General features: G+C 40.4%; 2 protein-coding genes across 4 annotated transcripts; both read left to right on the forward strand.

Annotated features, from left to right (window-relative positions):
- Positions 1-1,077: 1,077 nt before the first annotated feature.
- On the forward strand, positions 1,078-14,330 carry LOC146492658 (cell division control protein 42 homolog). 2 transcript variants are annotated; one of them, XM_085149574.1, is made up of 6 exons: positions 1,078-3,805; positions 7,261-7,365; positions 7,787-7,859; positions 10,865-10,974; positions 12,403-12,600; positions 13,165-14,330. In XM_085149574.1, exons 2-6 carry the CDS (start codon positions 7,261-7,263, stop codon positions 13,249-13,251), a joined length of 573 nt encoding a protein of 190 aa, XP_085005700.1. In that variant the 5' UTR covers positions 1,078-3,805; the 3' UTR covers positions 13,252-14,330. The 2 variants fall into 2 exon arrangements, with proteins under 2 accessions (XP_085005700.1, XP_085005699.1); XM_085149573.1 differs by lacking the exon at positions 1,078-3,805 and having other exon boundaries at positions 6,158-7,365.
- A 1,077-nt stretch (positions 14,331-15,407) lies between these two features.
- LOC146492659 (cdc42 homolog) lies at positions 15,408-24,607 on the forward strand. 2 transcript variants are annotated; one of them, XM_085149576.1, is made up of 8 exons: positions 15,408-15,598; positions 15,724-15,917; positions 16,149-16,218; positions 20,056-20,160; positions 20,704-20,773; positions 23,172-23,281; positions 23,454-23,651; positions 24,422-24,607. In XM_085149576.1, the coding sequence occupies exons 3-8, from the start codon at positions 16,204-16,206 to the stop codon at positions 24,512-24,514; spliced, it is 591 nt and encodes a 196-aa protein (XP_085005702.1). In that variant the 5' UTR covers positions 15,408-15,598; positions 15,724-15,917; positions 16,149-16,203; the 3' UTR covers positions 24,515-24,607. The 2 variants fall into 2 exon arrangements, with proteins under 2 accessions (XP_085005702.1, XP_085005701.1); XM_085149575.1 differs by having other exon boundaries at positions 15,408-15,594.
- Positions 24,608-25,020: the final 413 nt, after the last annotated feature.

The raw sequence follows: 25,020 nt of genomic DNA on the forward strand, positions 1-25,020 counted from the left end.
ACGCGCCTTTTTTTTTAGTTTCTTAAATGTTTTCCACCTTATTAAACTGTTAAAGTCGACACAGACAAACAGCCCACGTGTGACCTCCTCTTGTTTTGTCCACTTCGCTGCTCCAGCTGAGGTGGTTCTCCGGTGGCTCGTTGGCTCCTCCTGGAGGCCTTAAAGGGGATTAGGCTGGTTTAAAGGATTCTGTGTCATTTCATTGGCTAAAATCAGACTGATCAGTGTTTGAGAAGTTAAAGTTGGGTCTTTTAAAGACATCAGTTCTACCTTCGTTCATCTTCTAGCGGCTTCACGGTTTTTATATTTCATTTTAATGTTACTACCTTTAAATAAGGAAGTGCTGCGCTGACCTTTAGAAAAAAAACCTCCTCAGAGACTGAATTTTTCCAGTCATTTATTGAAATCTGCTGCTCTGACAGCAAACTTGGACTGAAAGAGTCGGTGCTGCTTGTTTTTATTCATCTTTCATAAAGTTAGTTAAAGCTACAATCAACAAACCTCTGATCTGAGGATGGTTTAAGGCGGTTTAACTGGTGAGATATTAAAGTTCTCTGACACTGATCAGGAGTCAGTAACACATTTGAAACCTTTAAACTGAAATCATTTCCCATTCAAATGAACTGAAATTCCACTTTCCCTCCTCTGTTTCTTTTCTATGGTTGATGATGGTTTATTCTGATTATGTATGGATGATTATAAGTATTATATAGATTTTTTTTCTTTATTGTTTCCTGGTGATTTTTTTTTTAACTGGGTGTTTCTGGAATTTTAATTCCTTTTCTCTTTAGACGTTTTTACTGACACTTGACGGTTGAGTGCCAACAGCTGGTTCGAGTATTGCGAAGTGATAACGAGCTTCTAATGGCAGGAGAGAAACATGAGAGCCGAAGCAAGAGTTAAAGATGTTTTAAAAGATGAATGTTGGAAGTGGTGGGTGTTTGGAAATAATAAAACCAGTACTTGAATGTTTTTTTTCACTTGGACTTTATTTGTTTAAATTAGAAAACTGCTTTTTTATCCCTGTGATTGCCAGGATCGTTTTAATTTGTTCATTTGAAATCAGACTGCCTCTTCATGGATGAAAGTATAAATGTTTCAAAATTAGATGGAGGATTTGTAGTTGTTCTTTTCAACTAGTCTTAATAATCTGAATGTATAATCTTTTGTCGTTGTTTGTTTTTTTTAAAACAAACAACAGCTGTGTCCCAAAACGTCGGCTGCATCCTTCGTAGGACCCGGCCTTCGCGGTCTACGTGGGCCAGGTCCTTCAAAGACCGAGAAGGCCGGAAGTGCGAGGCTGTGAAATGTGACGGTCTAGCCTTCAGATTAGCGTCACCGCTGTCTCGGTGGAGTTTAATAAACTCGGCCGTCTGCTCCTTGCTATCTAAAATATAACAGGACACTGGCGTAAATTCTCGACCGTCTCACACTTCTGTTTAATCAGTTTTCTGTTTGACGTTTATTCAGCTGTGTGAAAACCCCGGAGGAACCCACCCGGGGGATTAATAAAGTTTTATTTAATCTAATAACTTTGATCTCAGCCAAACCGATTTACTCTGGAACAAATAAAACACAGAAAAAAGGCAAACAATTACATTTTTAAGTTATCTGAGTGACTTATATCATGTTTAACCTGAGTAGCGAAAGAGCGGGGGTCTGAAAATGATGAAGCCAGGAGTCTGCTGCTCTCGCCGGCTGGAGTGACCATTGAACCCCCCGGCTTGCTATCGAGCTGGTGGGTAACAGACGTCTCCGAAAATGTCGGCACACTTTTGCAAATATGCGATATCTTGATAAACCGAGCAGATATTTGATGTTTACACAGCTACTTTCTCGCCTGAAAATATGTTAAAAGTTTATTTTGTGACCCAGAAAGATTAATAAGAGTAATTTTAAAACTTAGTAGCGGCCGCCATTGTTGGCAGCTGAAATTTGGCTGGGCCGCGCTATGAATTCTGGGATATGGTGGGCCACGAAGGACACACCCGACCCATCCTTCAAATTCTGGGAAATGAAGGACGCATTTGAAGGAGTCGACGAATTGGGACGGCCTTCGTCGCCTGGCTGTGACGTAATCGGCCTTCAAATGCGGCCTCCGGAGGATGCAGCCGACGTTTTGGGACACAGCTAACAACAAACGATGTGAGGACAGTTAGCTTGTCTGAGAACTTTAGCAGAAGGAATATTTAGTTGTATGAATATATCTAATTATTCCTTTTATTTTAAAAAGTGAAAGATGCTTTAAATACTTCAAAAGCAAAGGGCAGCGTAATTAAAGATGTGACACTTTTCTTAACTAAATAACAAAAGTAATTGTTTTCCAATTAATAACAATCCTACATCCACACTCAACAGGCACTTTGTTAGGTCCACCTGCACGGCTACTTTAAGTGCAAACATTCATCAGCACAACTCAATAACTTCGACATGCAGACACAAGCAAGACATTCTGAAGTTCAGACGTCAGAAGAAAGGTGACTCATGGTTGTGGTTGGGATATGCCTGCACATCTTTGGGGTTTACATAAAATTGTCTGAATGACAGAAAATATCCAGTAAGCAGCAGGTCGCTGGGTAAAAATTACTAGACTTTTTAGAGCTGATAGAGAAGCAACAGTAACTCCAAAGTCCTTACAACCAAGATGAGCAGTAGAGCTATGGTAGCAGAAGACCGCACTGGTCCTGAGAGACAAATAGACGTATAGTTAATTAACTTACTCATCGTAGGGAAAAATTCCCTTATTACAAAAACACCATAAACAGACATGAGAACAGGAAACTGAGGTCATCACTCACACGGGAGATAATGAAGATATTTTAAATTATCTGCAATAATAACTGAATCCGTTTGCTCATTAAAGCTAGACTTTTAAAAAGTGTTCAATTGGTTTGGCACATTTAGTCCTCCATACTTCCGTAAATACACGGTTGGTTTTCAATAAATAATGCTGGTTAGTACAGCGACCCAGGGTCAGTGCAGGACCCACACGGCGCTTTCTCTGACTGACAAAGGAGCATTTTTTAGATAGTGCTGATTGTAATTGTTTAAAGTCACTTTGGGCTTCTGGGCTCCAGGAGCCGATATGGAGCCGGTGATCCCTTTGGGCGGATGTGGAGTGTCAAAAAGTGATCGAGATCAGAAAAATCAGGCCAAGAGGACGAGTTATTTCTTTATTTTACTTATAACGCCTTTAAACCCTGTTGGCTACAGAATATTTACCAATACAAGCAAAGTTATTACACATGGGAAACACAGAAACATTGGGAATTATATTTTGGCACCTCGCATTTTTCAGTGGGAAATGTGTCGCTGTTCAGACTCATACCTGAAAGTAATCAGAGCACACAGAATGTCTGCAGCTGCTTAAATAAACTCCAAAATAAACAAAATCAGTTTTAGAGTCTTGAAGTTATTTCAGCCTCATCTTCACTCAAATATTTACATTATCTCCAAAATCCAACACGACAAATGATTGATTATTGATCAGTGTGTTCTGTGCCTTTGCAAATGAATCAGCTCTTCTTCGCGCTTTGGCAGCGGCTGTGAATGAGGAAATGAATCAGCTGGCTCAGGTACAGCAGGAGGGGAGGAGACACTCAGAGTTTGTTGAAGAAAATCTGACAGCGAGCAGGATTAGTTCACGGGGTCTGTTACCCCGGTAACTAACTTGGATTGGACGTTTACTCTGTCTGGAGCAGAAAACCCGAACTTGCCCTCAACCCTGGATTATCAAACTCAGAGCTGATCGCTAAACCCGCTCCCGGAATAAGACCTAGCGGTCCATCGGCTGTGAACAGGAAAGGTAGGAGCTGCCAGTTATTATAAACTGCAATTTACTGACAATAAATACTCAAATATCTTCAGGGTACCTGTGGCAACCAAGACATTGGAGATTTAAAAATGATGGTAATGTGTGCATTTTAACTCAAATTATTATTTAAATTATTTTTATTGCCTGAACATTTTGAGAATACACTTCTTAAACTTCAATAAATAACAAAATATAATTAAAATAACACATAGGTCATGTATTCAGTGGTGTTGTTTGTCTGGCCAACTTGAAATCAGATTATGCTGAAGTTAAATAGTTTCATTTTTAAAATGAGCTCAATGATGAAAGTCATTTGCTGCAGTCTGCAGAACAGGAGTGTCTGGATGCACCTGATAAACAACAATGTTTGACTTCCTAGATAAGAATGTGACATTTAGAAAAATGTTGGCCTGTCGCCTGAGTCCTAAGCAGTGTTGGGAAGGTTACTTTTAAAATGTATTCCATTACAGAATACATGCCCCAAAATGTATTCTGTAACGTATTCCGTTACGTTACTCAATGAGAGTAACGTATTCTGAATACTTTGGATTACTTAATATATTATCATGCTGTTTACAACTACATGAATGTACTATTGCTGTGATTTATTACTGTTACTGAAGGTCCGCGGCTCCGAACCGTAGTAAAGGGACCTCTGGCTAATACGGTGGGTTCTGTGTCGGCTCGTAGTTGAAAACTAGCTTTACTTTGTTGTCGAGGTCAAGTTTGTAAGAGACAGAGAGAGGCGTTGAAAGGCTGCTCCAACAGAACTTATTTTTTTTGGAGGAAAACACGAACACGGTGTACAGTCGAGTCTTAATAGCTTACTTACAGCTGGGCTCGTCAGGCACTCTTCTTGGCTGCAGTGGTTATTATTATATTTACATGCTTCCAGCTCCCGTTTTTGCTCGATGACAGCTCGTACTTTTCCTTTTTCTCCCTCCCTCGCTCACAGACACATAACAGGTACAGCAGTCCATTCTCCCTGCAGCACGAACTACACTGCCCATGATGCTACATTCTTTAGAGCTATACCTGTAGCATTCTGCCTGTTAGCTTAGCACAACAACAACAACAGGCGCTCTCTCACCCAGGAAACACGCAGAGAGAGAGCTAACCCTGTAACCATGGCAACCGTAACGCTGCCTGGAACAACAGAACGTAGCTGTCAAACAAAACCCAAACAGTCCTGACCCGCCACAATATGAAACAGGGAAGTACCGCCGTGTAATCCATTTATTTCAACAAAGTAACTGTATTCTAAATACCACCTTTTTAAACGGTAACTGTAACGGAATACAGTTACTCATATTTTGTATTTTAAATACGTAACGGCGGTACATGTATTCCGTTACTCCCAAACACTGAACATGATCACTGGAGACTGTGGAATCTTAGTGCAACAAAAGGTCAGATCAACTTTAAAATACTAATGATCCTCAGACGTTTACATAAAAAACACTTTTTGAGCACTTTTTCAGATACTGATCGTTACACGTCCTTGTCTCTGTTCGCCTACATCATTAAACTAGTGCATTTTTGCTGTTTAAAGTATCATAGTTACACCTCATGATATTTAACCCTGAAACCCTTGGTCACCCTAACCCTTGAATTCAATTCAATTCAATTTTATTTATATAGCGCCAAATCACAACAAATGTCGCCTCAAGGCGCTTCATAGATACAGAGAAAAGCCCAACAATCATATGACCCCCTATGAGCAGCACTTTGGCGACAGTGGGAAGGAAAAACTCCCTTTTAACAGGAAGAAACCTCCGGCAGAACCAGGCTCAGGGAGGGGCGGCCATCTGCTGCGACCGGTTGGGGTGAGAGAAGGAAGACAGGATAAAGACATGCTGTGGAAGAGAGACAGAGATTAATAACAGATACGATTCAATACAGAGAGGTCTGTTAATACATAGTGAGTGAGAAAGGTGACTGGAAAGGAAAAACTCAATGCATCATGGGAATCCCCCGGCAGCCTACATCTATTGCAGCATAACTAAGGGAGGATTCAGGGTCACCTGGTCCAGCCCTAACTATATGCTTTAGCAAAAAGGAAAGTTTTAAGCCTAATCTTAAAAGTAGAGATAGTGTCTGTCTCCTGAATCCAAACTGGAAGCTGGTTCCACAGAAGAGGGGCCTGAAAACTGAAGGCTCTCCCTCCCATTCTACTTTTAAATACTCTAGGAACAACAAGTAGGCCTGCAGAGCGAGAGCGAAGTGCTCTAATAGGGTGATATGGTACTACAAGGTCATTAAGATAAGATGGGGCCTGATTATTTAAGACCTTGTATGTGAGGAGCAGGATTTTGAATTCAATTCTGGATTTAACAGGAAGCCAATGTCCTTGGTGTGACAAAGGAAGATATTGGGATAGGGTGCGATGTTGGCAGATGTGGTGACTCTGAAAAGGACCTGCCAAAAGAAGAAGATGATGAACTGTCTTCACTGAATTAAAACAGCAACAACAACAAAGCTAATTGTGAGATTTGACTGCTTTTGTATCAAATTAAAATGGTTATTATATTGTCTGAGGTGTTCTGTTGCCACGGTTACCCCACCAAGGAGGCAGAGGCCAGAGGTGCAGGGCAGAGAGCGGGGAATCGTGTCCAAAGTGAAAAGCCCTTCAAACATCTCTGTGCTGCACTCGGCGATGAACATTTTAAAAAAGGACAAAATTACTTTGATGGTAAAGGCAGCGCACACACTTAACCAGTGATGTGTGTGTGCCAAGGTGCATGAACTTACCATGATTTAAGGCGTCAGTGAGCATCATCACTCTGCTCACCTCAGAATCGCCTTGTCACTGGGAACCATCAAACAATCAGAGCATAGTTGTGGTAGACTCAGAGAGATAAGTTCTAGGAGTCCAATATCAATATTTATATTTCTAAATACTTTCAAGTTGTGCCAAATTGGGAGACGTCTCAAGAGAATACGACACACTAATCTGAATCTCTTTCTGGATCCGCAAAATCAATTCTTGCTTGTTGTGGAAGGAGAAAAAAGAAAGAAAGAAGATACGTAGCCTCTTAAACATGAAGCAATAATGTGTTTGGTCTAAACTGAATATAAACCAATCAAGTACATTTGACCAGATTCATTTACATTTAAGATTTTACTCTGTAATTAAAAGTAATCAAATTAGTTAAAATCAGCATTTTTAGCATCAATATTTTCTTGAGTGTTGGTCTGCAGTCTGGTCTTATTCTGTTTGTACTGACATCAGTTCCAAATTTACAGTGACAACTTTTATTGTTTGTTACTGTAACCATAACTGTTACTGTATCATACATATAATAAGTCTATTTAAGCACAAGTGTCTAATTAAAATCTTTCAGCTACTGTAGATGACACTCCAGACACTCCCTCTGTTCCCCTGCCTCACATTTACCGTTCATTCATTTTTTTGCTTCTTCATCATCTTCCATCCTCCTCCTCAGATGTCCACTATAAAGTGCGTGATGTTGGGCGACCTTGAAGTGGGAAAAACCTGCCTGTTCATGTCCTACACGGTCAACAAGTTTCCCTCTGAATACGTGCCCACGGTGAGGGGAAAGTCTGCAGACATGCAGCAGCATTCATTTCACTTTATTCCTTGAAACACAGCGTGCAGCTCTTGTGCTGTTCCAGGGTTTTTATGCATAGAACTGTCAGCGCCCCCTTTCAGCACTGTGATGAAGCTATTACTATTTATGAACCCATAATATTACACAGAGGAGTGTTTTTAATGGCCCTATTTGTGTTGTGTTGTTAAAAGTTAAACACCACTTATGATGAAAAAGATTTTTTGTGTAAGGATCCTTGGTCAAAACACTGAAGCCCAAACTGCTTTGATAAATCAGTGTGAGTGAATGGAATAAATCCAGTTTATTATGAAGAACATCTGTAATCAAGTCCTTTTGGCGGGTTTACTTCCTTCCTGTTGTCTCTCTCTTGTTCTCATTCCTCAGCCTCTGTCTCCTCCAGGTGGTGAACACTTACTCCATGACGGTAATGATGAGAGAAGAGGAGTACACTCTGAAAATGTGCGACACTTCGGGTAAAGACAAACATTTCTGCTCTCAGTTTAATAACTAATGAAATTCTCTGTTGTATAATAATCTTCATAACAGCAGCAGTCACAAACATATAGTCGGAGCAATATTTCCTATATTTTAGTATTTAGTTTTGCGAGTTAGTCGCAAAACTAACTTGGGATCTTGCAAAAGTTTTGCGAGATCTCGCAAAACAAACTCGGGATCTCGCAAAAGTTTTGCGAGATCTCGCAAAACAAACTCGGGATCTCGCAACACTTTTGCGAGATCTCGCAAAAGTTTTAGCAGCATTCTTCCCGTTAGCTCGAAGCTAATGGGAGGTCGAGACCTACTACAGCCGGGAGGAACACCGCTTTCCCGGCACATCGTGCCTCGACCTTCCGGTCGGCTTCGAGCCAGCGTCCGAAGAATGCGGCTAAAACGTTTGCGAGATCTCACAAAAGTTTTGCGAGATCCCGAGTTTGTTTTGCGAGATCTCGCAAAAGTCCGTCTTAATTTTTTTTTCTCCCATGTCCCCTGCGGGGTTCTGTACTTCACAAAACGAGTTAAAGCAATAATAAATACAAATACAAAACACAAAATACAAATTATTATTTCAAGATTCAAGAATTTCATTGTCATATAAACCGCAAAACGCAAGTGGTTACGCAGAGCAATGAAATTCTTACTTTGCAAGTTCCCGTCACACAACTAAATAAACAGCTGACTGAAATAAAGAACAAACTTAACTCTGAACAGAGAAAATAATACATAAAGTAAAACAAGTGCTTATGTAGGTTATTGCGTGGCTGTAGTCAGAATTTGAGGTGGTGATATGTACAGAATATGCAATATTAAAATTGTTTATATTGTATGAGTTTTTATTATATTGTATATAAATGTACAAAATGCAAACTTACAGGTCAGAGATAATCATCATTTTTGTTTTCACTATTAGAAATTCAAGTGATACAAATTAAATAAACAAACCTAAACAAAAGTTTAGGACTGCAGATTAGTGTTGACATAGCCTGTACATAAAAGATGGACATTCTTTATCTTCTTGTGAGACAGTCCTCGATGAACACGTGATTTATTTACATCTCCTTGCAGATAAAATGGGGGAAAAACTTTAGGTTTTACAAATACAGAATTGATAGTATGGGCAGGCGAATGTCCAAACTGACACTTGTGTCTTTTATTTTTCCCACTGTCAAGCTGATTTTACCCATGAAATGCTGATACATGCTGGTGTCTCAGCTGGTGAGCAGTGTTGGTCAAGTTACTTGAAAAAAGTAATCAGTAACTAATTACTGATTACTTCCCCAAAAATGTAATCCCGTTACTTTACTGATTACTTATTTTCAAAAGTATTTAATTACTTAATTACTTAGTTACTTTTTAAAAACACGATTTACAACCTGAATAGGTGATAAAGTGATAGATCTTTCAGCCCAATTCTACTTTTTCTGCATAATCATCATACAAAATGTAATCAAATGGAAAAGTCTCTTTTTAAAACTTGTTTTATTAGTTTTAATCTTTTAACTTTATGCATCAAACAAAAATTTAATTATATGCAAAATTCTCTGACTTGAAGAAATTAGTTTAACATTTAAACCTATTTTCTGCACATTCCAGCACATAAAATAAAATATTTTTTGTGTTTACACTCAGTCTTTCAAATAGATGCAAGTAAAACACAGCAGAAAATAAATAAAGTCAAAGACTAGCGGTCCTGTTGCTCTATTTTCACCTGTAAAGCAGGAGTGGGGTAGGCGGAGGGTTACCCTGGTGCAGGTGTGCCGCAGCGGTCAGTGGAAGAATCCGCGAGTTTCTCTGTGAGTTTCCCATTACGTCGTAGCTACTCGGTGCTTGTTTGGAAGTTTAGGGGTTTTCTTCGCTGTAAAAAGAAGTTTTCTTCCCACGCACAACGGACACTAATGTTTTTGTCACTTTTTATGGAATCAAACTCAAAGTAAGGTCAGTACTTCCACGCTTTAAACGCTGCACGCTCATACTCTCTCTGCACTCGATATATGATCCATTGATGATCTGCACACAGCTGTTGTCACGAACGTCGCACTCGCTTACGTCACTGTCATGAGACATTCTCGCAAAAAATCACGGTTTTAGTAACGCAGTAACGCAGCGTTCCTACGGGAAAGTAACGGTAATCCAATTACCGTTTTTGCGATAGTAATCCCTTACTTTACTCGTTACTTTAAAAAAGTAATCAGATTACAGAAACGCATTACAAGTAACGCGTTACTGCCCATCTCTGCTAGTGAGGCAAGCCAGCTGGAGGTGAGATAAGGACCCAGAATGTAGGCAGTGACTTAGATGTGAGTGAGCTTTATTCACAAGGAGAGCAGGATACAGCAGGAGTGGAGATGACATACACAGAAACGCTAAACTGGGAAAACTAATAAAACAGAACTGAAACCTGAATCCACAGGAAGCCACAAAGGGAGAAACTCACGGAGGAAACACAAAACGATGTGCGGGAGTGCGCTGTTATCGCCCCGGCTAGCTATCGAGCTGGTGGGTAACAGATGTCTCCAAAAATGTCGGAGCGCTTTTGCAAATATGTGATATGTGATAAAAACTGATATTTGAAGTTTACACAGCTACATTCTCGCCTGAAAATATCTTAAAAGTTTACTTTGTGACCCAGAAAGAGTAATAAGAGTAATTTTAAAACTGGAATTGGCTGGGCCGCGCTGTGAATTCTGGGATATGGTGGGCCACGAAGGACACACCCGACCCATTCTTCATATTTGGGGAAAAGGAGAACGCATTTGTCGGCTGCATTTGTCGGAGTCTACGAATTTGGACGGCTTTCGTTGCGTCGCTGAGATGTAATCGGCCAACAAATGCAGCCTCAGGAGGATGTTTGTGTCTGTTGTGAGGTTGGACATTTTAGCATGTAGAATCTATGGGAGCGTCCTCACTTGGGAGGCATTTTTCAGCCTTCATTTGTTCGCACTATTTTTTGCTACTCAGACTCATTTTGTGTCTCCCCCTGCAGGCCATGATGATTATGACAGACTGCGACCCCTCAGCTACCCCGACACTGACATCTTCCTCGTCTGTTTCTCTGTCGTGTCACCCTCAACAGTTTATAGCATCAGAGAGAAGGTCTGTTTGGTTCACTTTTATTTGAATTGTTTCCAGAATAATAAGCAAACCACCTAAATGTTTAAATCGGTTCAAAGAATGCACAAAAAATGAATCCACTCGTTTTAAATTCCAAATTTGAAAAACGCAACAAATTAGTTTTGATTGTGATCCTGTCGTGTTAGCCCCCCAAATGATTCAATCAGCTTCAGGTTCCAACACAAAGCAGAGAATACCAGGAGCTGCTACATGACCAGCTTATTGTTCATCTGCTTACCTGAAGCAGAACCTGCAGTTGCATACAGCACGTGATCCTGCTGGCCATCAGGAAAACCAGAAATATGACAAACAGGTGGCAACTCACAGGTGGTCATCCTAAAGCTTGGCTGGTTTTCACTGCACCTCACATCTCTGTCAGTGCGCAGCCGCAGCTCACCGCTGCTATCAAGCCCTTCCTGTAACCCAGGAAGTAATTAAAGAGACAAAAGGTAAACTCAGAACAAAAACAGCTGAGAAACTGAATGTTTTAAAAACTGTTTTATTCCTCTTATTCATCCAATAATAATATAATATTATAATAATTATACTTTTGCAACATGAATTGTTTTGGGACGCTCCTCCGACACAGTCGGGAAGTGAGACACTCAACATGTAACACTCAGTATATCAGCCGCTGCCAAGAGAAGTTTTAAAAAAACTCTTTCGAGGACGCCAATGTTCACATTTTGGACAGAGAGGACAGATGGTTTGAAAGAGGAGTGAAAGAAGCGTCTATGTTCACTGTGAGCGACCATCTTTGAACAGAGGCGGTGGTTTACGACACCAACTCTCTGCCATCTATAATCCAGTTTTGAGTTCCCTCCCCAGACGCCTTAACGCCCACTCACATCCTGGGCCATCTGACCTCAGGAATTCGCATGATAAGGTGGGACCAGGTTTCACAATGAACTCACCCGAAACTCTGGCTGATTGGGACCCACACCCAGTTTCACACCTTGGCTCAGGCGATTAGAGGATCATCAGGGGGTCCTTTTGTCCCTCTGTGGGGGGAAACTCCCACTAGGTTTAAATCTGGGACTCTCCACCATTTGACCTTAGAACTGAAGAAGCTTCTGGGATGAAGGTGAAACGTCTTCAAGTAACTTAAAGAAGTCCAGACGCTTTTCTTTGCAAGCTCCTTTGACTATTAAAAAAAGCAAATACGACCATTTCCAGATGCTTTTTTCACAATCCTGGATCAGCCCCCATTTGTTATTTCTCCCAAGAAAAAAGCTGAAAGGGGAAAACAATGAGGCAAAGTTGGCAATAAAATGGCTGCTTAATAATTAATATTTAGAACTAACTATTAGAATTAATGGTTAAAGAGAGACTTGAGCTGCGGAGAAAGAAAATCTTAATTTGGTACTAAAAAAAGAAAGTGATCATAATCTTAAACTTATCTGTTCACAGTGGGTACCAGAGATTTTATTCCACTGTCCACGGGTGCCTTTCCTGCTGGTGGGGACTCAGGTGGATCTGAGAGACGACGGTGTCACCCTGGAGACGCTGGCCAAGAACAAACAGCAGCCGGTGACCTTTGAGAGCGGAGAGAAGCTGGCTCATGAGCTGAAGGCCGTTAAATACATGGAGTGTTCGGCTCTGACGCAGGTACAGAGAGGAGAAGACGTCTGCTGCTGTGATCTCCTACGAGTCTCTGTCAGCCTTCAAACACGAAAATAAAAGAAATGTGAAAGTTTCCATTCCTGAAATCACAGGAAGTCTTTACAATTCTCTGAATTAAAAGCCATTAAAAGCCTTTTGTCAAACGCTAGCGTAGCAACATATTTACCTCTGGTGTCCATCATCTGGTTACCACCGTATAGCTGCAACTCTTTTACAACCAGAGGAGTCGCCCCCTGCTGGTCATTAGAGAGAATACAGCTTTAATGAACTTCTGCATTTGCTTTACATTTCAAACCCAGAAGCTTCAGCCTTCTTTCATCCTGCCCATGTGGTAAATGCAACAATCATTTTCATTCTCTTGAATGCTGTTCAGGTTAAAGTGACCACAAATAGAACCAGAAGCTTCTGGGACGCTTCCCTCCAGATTCTCAGTTTCTAGAGACAGACAGCAGCTGATCACACATCCGAAGAAAGATTCTGTCTTTCCATTTGATTTATGGTGTTTCCTTTATTTCTTAAGCTGAGTGTGGTTTTCTCTCTTATTCTCAGAAAGGAGTTCAGAATGTGTTCGAAGAGGCCATCCGGGTGGTGCTGGAGACGCTACACAACAAATCCAGTCGCTGTGTCCTTTTATAGACACCACAATAAGAACAAATGGAGTAAAGGGCAGAGGAAGAGAAGCTGGAGATGTACGTGGATGTAGAAAAAGGACTATTAGCCTGGACGAGAAGAGAGAGAGGAAGAACAGACTCACTTTGGAACAGGGCCGTCACCACATTTGTGTGGTGTTTTTATGAATGAGCTCTGTATGTTCATCACTGTAACATGACTGATATGAATAACACTCCTCATAACCCGGAATGGGTGTTTAATAACCACAGGAAGCAAGTTGAGCAATATAAGCTGGAACCTCAGATGTCTTGAATGTACAAATGTGAGTCAAAAACAAACATCTTTAAATAATAAAATCTCATTAAAGTCTGCAGGTTTAGGAACTGAATATTTTCAGGCAAAAAGAGTTGCATGACCAGCCCTCTGCAGAATGACCCATGGGGGTCTAATGCTTGTGGACAGGATACCAGTCCCCTGAACTGGTATCCTGTCCACCATTTGTGCTTATGTTCAAACCACAGTTCAAAGTATCGGGCCTTCTTTGAGTCTCTGGTCGAGGTGCTGGGAGGAAACTTGATGAGGGAACAAGGTCCAAAGATCTAATGAACTCTTTGATTACAGATTTATTATTATTTTTAAATAAAGCAGTTAAAAAATCTACACAGTGTCTGTGGATTTACTTTCACTATCAAGTAACAGAAGCTGGAGCTACTTGCAACAGAAAAGGAAACATTCAGGAAAAATGTTTTTAAAGCCTGAGTTGAGGTAGTGTCACTAAACCTCCAAAGCATCTATAATATTAGTTTCAGCGGTCACAGGGTTTCTTTCAATTAACCAAATTCATCTTAAAGAAAAACTGGGATCGATCAAAGCTGAACTAAACCTTTCCTACAGCAGGAGCTGCAGCACATGCGTTGGTGCACACAGGAGTTAACAGTATCTTCATTCATAGTTCAGAGAAAGTTCAAACTTGATGTCTTCATATGACACAAATCAAGAATTAAAAAAATTGCATCAGACAACAGAAACATGAACATTTCGCTCAAAAAACTGGACACAACAGAACATTAAAGCCTTTTCCCTGCAGTCAAACCCTGAACTCTGAGCCTTATAGTTTCATGTTGATTTCTGACAATCAATATAAAACACTAAATTCGTTTCAGCTGTAGTTTAATCACAGTGAAAAAAAGCTGACAAATGTTTTTAGTGGTTTTATGTTGATCACAAGCACAAAAACAGAAAAAGTCATTAACATGTGAATTATTCAGCTTTGTAGTTACCTTTTTTGTTGATAGTTATTCACCTTTTTATGCCATTCAAACAAAAACAATAATTGGAATAAGTAAGTGGTCACTGGTGTCATTAAGTCCCATCTAATTTTTTCAGTATTTTAGTATTAGACAGCAGTGAGGTCTCTTGAGCTGGTTACTCAGAAAAAGATCCTGCCTTAGACATGGTTGTTTAAGAAATCATCAGTTCAACAACCTGTTACCAGCTGAAACATTAATCACTGCAGGAATGAATCAATAGAGGGCTTCAAACTCCAAAAATGGGTAAGAATTAATAAATCTTGGGAGGTTGAGGGTCCTGCAGTATCTTAGCTGTTCATATAAGACTGCGCTCTTCTGGACAGAGATCTCCGATGTTGTTCCCGGGATCTGCTGGAGCCACTCGCCTAGTTTGGGAGTCATCGCACCGAGTGCTCCGATTACCACGGGGACCACCGTCACCTTCACCCTCCACATCTTCTCGAGCTCTTCTCTGAGCCCTTGGTATTTCTCCAGCTTCTCGTGTTCCTTCTTCCTGATGCTGCTGTCATTGGGAACCGCTACATCGATCACTACGGCCGTCTTCTTCTGTTTGTCTACCACCACTATGTCCGGTTGGTTAGCCATCTGCAAGTCCGTCTGCATCTGGAAGTCCCACAGGATCTTAGCTCGGTCATTCTACACCACCCTTGGGGGCGTCTCCCATTTTGACCTCAGGACTTCCAGGTTATACTCGGCACAGATGTTTCTGTATGCCGGCCACTTGGTTATGGCGTTCCCTGTATGTCTGCTAGCATCTAAAAGCAAAGCCATACCTCTTGGCATGTAAATATATATATATATATATATATATATATTCATTCATCATTTTTCTTCTACTTATCCAAATCAGGATCAGCCTATCCCAGCTGTCAAATGCCGAAAGTCACAGTCACATGTTCTGCAACAGGTGAGGAGTTAAATTTTACTGGAAGCAACTGAATGCAACACAATATCACCAGCCCTCCAGGTAAGGTAGACGCTCTCAGCGACGTAGTCTGCAGTTTACACTGAAAAACTGACATTGTGAATGTACCTCTACATCTAAAGAAAACAAGAAGTAAGTAAGTAAACCAGTAACATAAAATATACATTAATATTTCGTAGCGTTTTTGGTTTGACTCACTTGGGACTGAACTGAAATGGTTTTGCTTTTAAACACGAGAATGAAATCATTTCCCTGCCGCAGATCGCTGAACAGGTTCGACTGGATGCACCTGACGGACAGCGCACAGTGAGATGACTCCGTAGACAGCATTTGAATCATGGTGAAAATAAATCTCAATGCTGAGTAAAACATGAGACCTGATGATACTGAAAAGTGATCGGGAGGAGATTCTGTGCTACTCTGCGCCCCACACATCTTCTCTGTGAATATATCAGGTAAGCATTCAATTATTTTCTATATTTGAATTGTGCAAAATGTATTTTAGCTCAAATTCTAGTGTATGCACTGACATATCGGCTATTTGCCATCATAAGACAAATACATTGGCTATATTAATTATCTGAACACTTTTTAGTGTTTTAGTCTGTGTGTCTAAACACAGTGTGCTCTGTTCATCTGTTTCAATTAAGCTTTGCTCACATTTTATGGATGTTTTTCTTTTGTAGATGAAGCTGGTGTCAGTCTGAGAGTTTCCAGCTTGTGCCCAGAGGTGGTGGGAGCATGACATCACAAAGTGTAAGAGTGAATTCACTTAAACTAATGTTAAACTAAGATTTTTCTGTACATATTCACTTATTGAAGTCTTTAATTTTAAGGTTATATGCAGATCAAAGATTCCCATAAACACACTCAGCCTTCCCAGAAGAGTGGAGCTGTTAGGTGTAAAGGGTGGGACGACATCATCTTAAACTCCTCGATAAATTCAGCTGCATTTATTGAGAACAAGAACTCTGGTGTCATGCACTGCATGTCAGGGTCTTTCCTGGCTAAACATCAGCCTCTATTGTCTATAAGCATTATTGTCTCACACACATAATGTTGGAAAGGTTACTTTTAAAATGTATTCCATTACAGATTACAGATTACATGCCTCAAAATGTATTCTGTAACGTATTCCGTTACGTTACTCAATGAGAGTAACGTATTCTGAATACTTTGGATTACTTAATATATTATCATGCTGTTTACAACTACATGAATGTACTATTGCTGTGATTTATTACTGTTACTGAAGGTCCGCGGCTCCGAACCGTAGTAAAGGGACCTCTGGCTAATACGGTGGGTTCTGTGTCGGCTCGTAGCTGAAAACTAGCTTTACTTTGTTGTCTGGGTCAACTTTGCTAGCAGAGACAGAGAGAGGCGAATCCAACTTTTTGAATGGTAACTGTAACTGTTAAGGTTCAATGCAGGGGACTCAAACGCGGGACTCCTGAATCAGCTGAACACAAGGATTTATTTACAGAGTTCACCAAAGTGTATATACAGAGAGTGCGGGGTAGTGCTATATACAGAAATGTGAGGGACGGGCTCCAGGGAAATCCAAGGGGGGAATCACTCGCTCTCCAACTCTCCACATACACGACGGCAGTCCTCTTCTTTCACACTTGACACACAGATTCACACGGGAAGGGTAGTCCAGGGGGTCTGTAGATAAGGAGACAGGAATGAGACCGATATTCACAAAAGGCACTTGACTTATCTCGAGCTGAAGTTCGACTTTCACTGACACGTGGCAGACAACGATCCAGCAAAGACCAGCAGTCACCTCCTGGCTTAAATGCCGTTCACCTTGAAAAAAACGTGATCCGATACGAACCCTCAGACTTTTGAGCCGTTGCACCACTAATGACGACATTGCTCCTTCGTTGCACTGCTTGACGGAGATTGTGGTGCTTGGCAACCATCTCCCTTGGGGCCTATCAGCTGATACCTTTGGTTCCTTTGCCACTTCTGTCTCTGACTCAGTTATTGACCTAGGTGTCCTGCTGGACAGCTCTTTCAAATTTAACAAACAAGTGTCCTCAGTAATCAAATCTAGCTTTTACCAACTGCGCCTTATTGCTAAGGCTAAGCACTATGTCCCTCATAAAGATCTTGTAAATCTCATTCATGCTTTTGTGACTTCTAGATGGGATTACTGTAACTCCCTCTACTTTGGTCTTCACTCCACTCTCCTTCACAGACTCCAGCTTGTCCAAAATGCTGCGGCTCGCCTCCTGACTCGCACCAAAAAACATGCCTCTATCACCCCAGTTTTTATTGATTTGCATTTGTTACCTGTTAAGTCAAATTGTTGAATGTTGTCATTGTGTTTCTTAAATTTGTAAAGTCTTAGTTCAAGCAGCAGGACCACCTCTCCAGCCAATTTGGTGCTGGGGGAGGCTGATGTGGTTTTATTGTAGATACATCCTATCTGAAAGATCTGTTTCTTGTGTTGTAAGCTTCCTGCTTTTATGACCCTTTTGAGCAGGAGGTCACGCAAACGCACCCCATGACACACACACAAGTTCTTGCACACACATAGTGCCTTGTCTTAGAACCATTGGGGGGTTTTACGGTGGGAGGTGCTTGTGTTGTGTTGTATTGTGTAAACTGTAACTATCATCATAGCTGGACTGGCCATCGGGCATACCGGGCAATGGTGATTTTTTGTTTTTATGGGCCGATCGATTTTTTTTTTTTTTTTTGGAAGGGTATAAATAATGAAAGGTGTTGGATTGGCCAATTGGTCATGATCAACTCTGGGCTGGACCAATTACAGCCGAGGAGGTCGGATGCACCCTCCCCCTTGTTTAGCAATCTTATAGGCCATCCATCGGCTCTTTGTTACTTCGGAAACATGGCTTAAACAATTTCCACGACGTAATCCGATAACAACCGATCTCTTTACCCATCGGCTTCCCGTGGCTGTCATGCAACAGGTGTTGTGCCAAAAAGTGATCGCCTGCCAAAAACTGATTTCCAATGTTTGCGTGTATTTTTTATGTGTAATATCTATGTTGGTAAATAGACTTCGGTGAACAGCGTTTACAAAGGGGCTATATATGGAATTAAAAAATTATCTGTTTTTTCAAGTATCTTTACAACTCTGTGTTATTGTACTTACATTATAACCAATCCGGTCCTTTATCCCCACTTTAAATATTTTTACAGAACTATTGTAATATTTGAGCCATTTCTGCTGTCCAACTACTTCTTACAAAAGACATTTTTAATGTTAATTAGACTTTTTTTTAACGGCATAAATAAAGGTTATATAAAAGTCACTGCCAAAGACTGATTGCGGCTTCTACCTTGTTACACTAATGTTGTTTGTAGCTCAATATGACTTTATGTCATCCGTGAGGGATGCATTTGACATATGTTTCACATATTATAGCCCAACAAGTTACTTATAGCAATTTAAATACAAGCAATCAGTTTTTGGCAAATACCGGAAATCAGTTTTTGGCAGACAATCACTTTTTGGCACAACACCGGCTATTGCAGTTAATAATACAACAGCTTCTTGCCATTTTTTGTGTTTCTTTTTATCGCTGTGTAACTGAGTTCAATTGAAAGCCTGCATGCGCTAGTACCGCTTGCCACAAGTTCCCAGCATCCTTTGCGGTTTTATCCCTGAATGACGTTACATTTTTGGTGGGCCGGTCTCTAGTCAAAATGCCCGGGCCGATTTTTTGTCCCAGTCCAGCCCTGACTATCATGGGAATAAATAGCGGTGAGGAGGACTACTCTTTGAAGGATTTGGGCTAGAGACAGGTGATGAGCATTGCTCCACCGCCTGGTTCTGACCAAAGCTTCCCTCGTTAGCGAGTTAAAGACCGGTTGAAGATGTTCTGTTATGTCTTCCGTTCTTCATGAGGAATAAGTCTCTAAACTAACGGGGCCTGTGGAAACACAGACCCAACATTACCCATAAAATATTGTATTGAATTTAAAATATTGTTGCTCATCTTTAAAAGATAAAACGGAGTCTGACGCACAGATAGCGATGGGAAGGTTGTTCCACAGATTCGGTGCAACCAGGGCAAAAGCACGGTCACCCCTAGATTTAGGCTGAAGACCTGAGGGCTCCCCCAGGGACATATAGACTAAGGAGATCGACAAGATAACAATGGGCTAAATCGTTTATAATTTTAAATCCCATTTAAAAACTCACTTATTTAACATAGCTTTTCCATCTAGTTAGTGTCCCTATTTTATATTTGGCTCAATTTTTTATCTATGTACTTTATCTTTAGCTATATCTGATCTTAGTAACTTTGTTCTTCTATTCCCTTTTATTGCTGTATAATTGTGCCCTGAACCTGATGACACATGTGGTCGTTTGTTAATAGTCTTTTATTTAATCATGTCTTAATTTTCCTGTTTTTACTGTAAAGCACTTTGATTTTTAAATGTGCTATACAAATAAAGTTGTATTGTATTGTAAAGGTTTTGTGAAATGACTCCGGTTGTCTCTGGAGGCCTGAGGAATAAAAAGAACTGGGGTGAAACTGCTTTACCTAACACAGTTCATTTGTTTCCCAACATTTCTTCTTTTTCTCCCTCAATTCTTTTTCTTTCTCTCAGAATAAGAAAATAAAGTGTGTGGTGGTGGGTGACGGTGCAGTGGGAAAGACCTGCATGCTCATCGCATACGTAACCAAAGCGTATCCCTCTGAGTTCATCCCCACAGTGAGTAGTGTGCTAATAAATCCCAGTTTTATCAGTTTATTCCATGTCAACAACCGTTCTCATGTTTCTCAAGATCTTATTTTATTTTTTGAATAATTGTTGTTTTTTTAAATCCTGTCCTGTGTGACAGCTTTTGCAATCAGAATTATGATCTGAATGTTCTGTTGTGCAAACAAATCTTGCTTTTCCAAGATTGGCTCTATAAATTCTTCTTTTGTTCAGGTGTTTATTTGATCTGTTTACTTATTCATTACAATTCCTGTTATTTCATTTATTACATTATATGTGTTACAGTTTGACAATGTGTAAGGCGGGACAGGCAGGAAAAAGAGAAGAGGGGTGACAATAGGTGAAAATATAATAAAAGTACAAAAGAAATGCACACTGTAGCACCAACTGCTGCACCTGTAAGAAAAGAAAAACACACATCCACAATAACGGCCCCCAGGAGCCAGAGGCAGACAGAGATATCCACACAGCCCAGACCTGAGGCACTGATCTTATTAACCAACCTACGTCCTCCTTGCCCTCTGTCTCCCCCAGGTGCTTGATAACTACTCTGCTACAGTGACGAATGGTGAGAAGTACAATCTGGGACTCTGGGACACTGCAGGTAAAAAACAAAATCTACATTCAGTTTAATAAATTCGGTTCGATCCCCGGGCTCTCTGTCCTGGTCGTTGTGTCCTTGGGCAAGACACTTCACCTACCGCCTACTGGTGTTGGCCAGAGGGGCCGATGGCACGATATGGCGGCCTCGTCAGTCTGCCCCAGGGCAGCTGTGGCTACAACTGTAGCTGCCTCCACCAGTGTGTGAATGCGAGAGTGAATGAATAATGGCATTGTAAAGCGCTTTGGGTGCCTTGAAAAGCGCTATATAAATCCAATCCATCATTATTATTATTAAAGGTCTGTAAATTTCTCTTACTTCACTCGCATTTTACAGAATGTATATTTGTTTAATTTTGAGTTGAATAACTGTGAATACAGATAAGTGTAGGATTTAATTTTGCTTTAAAATCTTGTTTTAGTGTAATATTTATTGTTAAACTGTATTTTTCCACTTATTTAATTTTATGTACTGTTTTTTTAATACACAGTAATCATGCAGTGTGGGTTGTTGGACTTCTGCACTGTAGAGAGGCATTAACTAGCTGTGGAGTGAAACACTTTTCACACTGTGTCTGGTGCATTACAGGGACATTCAGGCTAATTCCTGTGAATTCAAGATTGTGTGTGAAAATAAATGTTTGTATGTTTTTGTTTTCAACTACAAGCAACTGCAAAAACGGCACATGTACAGCCTGAATACCAGCTAGTGTTTTCCATGCTAACAACATTAATAAAACAAGAATTGTTAATAAATTACTTTTAGTATTACTTTAGTAATACTCATACTTTTAGTTTTGAAGAGAGGTGAGAAGTTAAGAAGTCTAAATACTTCATTAGTGCACTTAATTACATTTTTTTGTAGTTTACCGCGGTATGTATTTTTCTGACAGGTTCAAGACATTTGAGCGAAGTGTTTATTTCACGTCATTACGCGCCTTCAAACATCAAACTGATTTAAGCCCTCATGGAGGGAACAATAAGACATAAAAGACAACCCTGTTGGTGTTTCCATCACTGGGGCTTTTTCCAAAAGAGAGATGAAAGAACATAAACAGGGGAGGAATCATCTGGAACAGCCTTTTTGGCGAGAGACTACTCGAGGTTTTATTAAACATTTGATGACACTCTCTACGGTAGACAGTGTTGGGAAGGTTACTTTTAAAATGTATTCCATTACAGATTACAGATTACATGCCCCAAAATGTATTCTGTAACGTATTCCGTTACGTTACTCAATGAGAGTAACGTATTCTGAATACTTTGGATTACTTAATATATTATCATGTTTACAACTACATGAATGTACTATTGCTGTGATTTATTACTGTTACTGAAGGTCCGCGGCTCCGAACCGTAGTAAAGGGACCTCTGGCTAATACAGTGGGTTCTGTGTCGGGCTCGTAGCTGAAAACTAGCTTTACTTTGTTGTCTGGGTCAACTTTGCTAGCAGAGACAGAGAGAGGCGTTGAAAGGCTGCTCCAACAGAACTTATTGTTTCAGAGGAAAACACGAACACGGCGTACAGTCGAGTCTTAATAGCTTACTTACAACTGGGCTCGTCAGGCTCTCTTCTTGGCTGCAGTGGTTATTATTATATTTACATGCTTCCAGCTCCCGTTTTTGCTCGATGACAGCTCGTACTTTTCCTTTTTCTCCCTCCCTCGCTCACAGACACATAACGTGTATGGCAGTCCATTCTCCCTGCAGCACGGACTACACTGCCCATGATGCTACATTCTTTAGAGCTATACCTGTAGCATTCTGCCTGTTAGCTTAGCACAACAACAACAGGCGCTCTCTCACCCAGGAAACACGCAGAGAGAGAGCGTCACCCTGTAACCATGGCAACAGTAACGCTGCCGCCTGGAACAACAGAACGTAGCTGTCAAACAAAACCCAAACAGTCCTGACCCGCCACAATATGAAACAGGGAAGTACCGCCGTGTAATCCATTTATTTCAACAAAGTAACTGTATTCTAAATACCACCTTTTTAAACGGCAACTGTAACGGAATACAGTTACTCATATTTTGTATTTTAAATACGTAACGGCGGTACATGTATTCCGTTACTCCCCAACACTGACGGTAGATGATGAGGTACCACAGTTTTCACATTAAGGAACATTGTTGGTAAATTCTTCCACAATTTTCAGATTGATGAACATTCTGAGAAACTATGTCTATTAAATGTGCTTTTATATTTTTAAATCCTGTTACTGATGTGTTGCAAATTAACCCAATCAGTTGGAAATATTGCTGCAGCTGTTTCTTTTCAAAAAATGTAATTTTCCAGCCTTTTGTTGCCCCATGCTAACTTAAAAAAAAAATATTTTCCATTAATCACTTAAATGTTTCAGATAATAGCATTAATCTAACTTTTTGTGTCTCCCCCTTCAGGTCAGGAGGAGTATGACAGATTGCGACCCCTCATCTACCTACAGACCGACGTTTTCCTCGTCTGTTTCTCCGTGATTTCATCCAAATCTTTTCAAATGGTCGCAGACAAGGTTTGTCTACTTGGTGTATGCATTTTGTTTCTAATAAGATCTACATTTATGCCTTTTACTTTCTTTGTACTTTCAGAATAAATAAGTACTTGGTACTTAAAAGTAATTTAGATTAAAATAATAATATATAAATTCATTATTAATCTATATGACCTTGTCTTTGTCTTCACAGTGGTTGCCAGAGATTGCACACCACTGTCCGGGGACCCCCTACCTGCTGGTCGGGACTAAGGTGGATCTGAGAGATGACAGATACACCCTGGAGAAGCTGGCCGAGAAAAACGAGCAAGTTGTGACCTTCAAGGACGGCGAGGAACTGGCTCGTCACCTGAAAGCTGTCAAATACATGGAGTGCTCAGCTCTTACACAGGTACAAAAAGAGAAGAAGTCTGCTGGTGTGTTTTTTAACTACTAAATGGATCACTATAGATATTGCAGGTTTTTAGGGTTTCTGAAGGAAAACTGATATTTCCAGGTGCTGGTCATGGTTTCACTTTTGCAGATCTGTTTCTAAAAATGTGAATTAAAGGCAAATGTCATCTGAAAAACACAAGAATCATACTCTAGAAACGTTGCAACCACCATAGCACTAAATGCCTTCTCCTAGACAACAAAACATTTAGGCAGGTTTTGCACACTCGCATGTGCCCTTAATAAAGAAGATTAAGAGCTGGTTCACTGCTCCACAACCACAACGCAAAGCATATTGTTCAACATGAATTTGAGTTTCAACCTATAGATTGACTCTCCTCTCTAGTGCCAGCCATAGACCGTCACGCAGTAAGGTGATCCCCTACCTAAGAGCACACCCACTTCTTATAAAACAGATCCACCACCCCGGTTTGTTAAGGGAGAGAAACTTTTCCACATAATGTTGCAAAGTTGGGTCAACCAAAACGGTCAAATAGCTCTGAAGTCCCGCATGCTACACGTGCTCAAAAGGACTCCCTTTTCCTCCACTGTCATCCATCTGATTTGGGGGTTACAGAAAACTTGCAATTGCCTTGTTCTTTATTTGATTCTCATTATACTCACTGCTCCATCTCAAACTAAATACATAGTTTTTCTGATGTGTTATTTTTCGTTTTTTTTCTTCTTCTTCTTGGTAACTTTGAGTTTCCCTTTCTGTCTTGTTCTCAGATAGGAGTGCAGGATGTGTTTGAAGAGGCCGTCCTCGCTGCTCTGGGGAAGTCAAGGTCCAAACCCAAGAAGTGCTGCTGCATACATCTATAGATGTCACAAGAAGTAGAACAAGAGGAAGAAAATGTCCTTATCCTCCTCCTCTTGGAGAAGTTGGAGGTTTGACCTGGAAGAGATTATTAACCTCGATGTGAACAAAGGATGCTAAACACGTTAGACCAAAAACAATATAAATATCTCTTTATTTAGCAAGCAGAGCTGAAAATGCTCTAAAAATACAAATACAAAAGTATATTGTATAAATAAAATAATTCATGCAGATTTATTATTAATGAGTGCAGGCAAGTCTTTATATACAGTAGGTTAGGTTTTACGTTGTAATTTTTATGCAGTATTAATTGCTGTCATTCACTCGCTCATTTTTTAATGGACACAAACTTCTATCAACTACTCAACTAATATCATTCTCAGCCTCTACAGCTTTTTATTGACCTGTTCATATGCAGCTTGTGTTTAAGGTACAACCATGTGAGCAGGAAACCATCTTAGTAGGTTTTAAAATGATTTAATTACAACCGTAGATGAACAACAACACATGA

The sequence above is a fragment of the Neolamprologus multifasciatus genome, chromosome 22, assembly GCF_963576455.1.
Source record: "Neolamprologus multifasciatus chromosome 22, fNeoMul1.2, whole genome shotgun sequence".
Lineage (NCBI taxonomy): Eukaryota > Metazoa > Chordata > Actinopteri > Cichliformes > Cichlidae > Neolamprologus > Neolamprologus multifasciatus.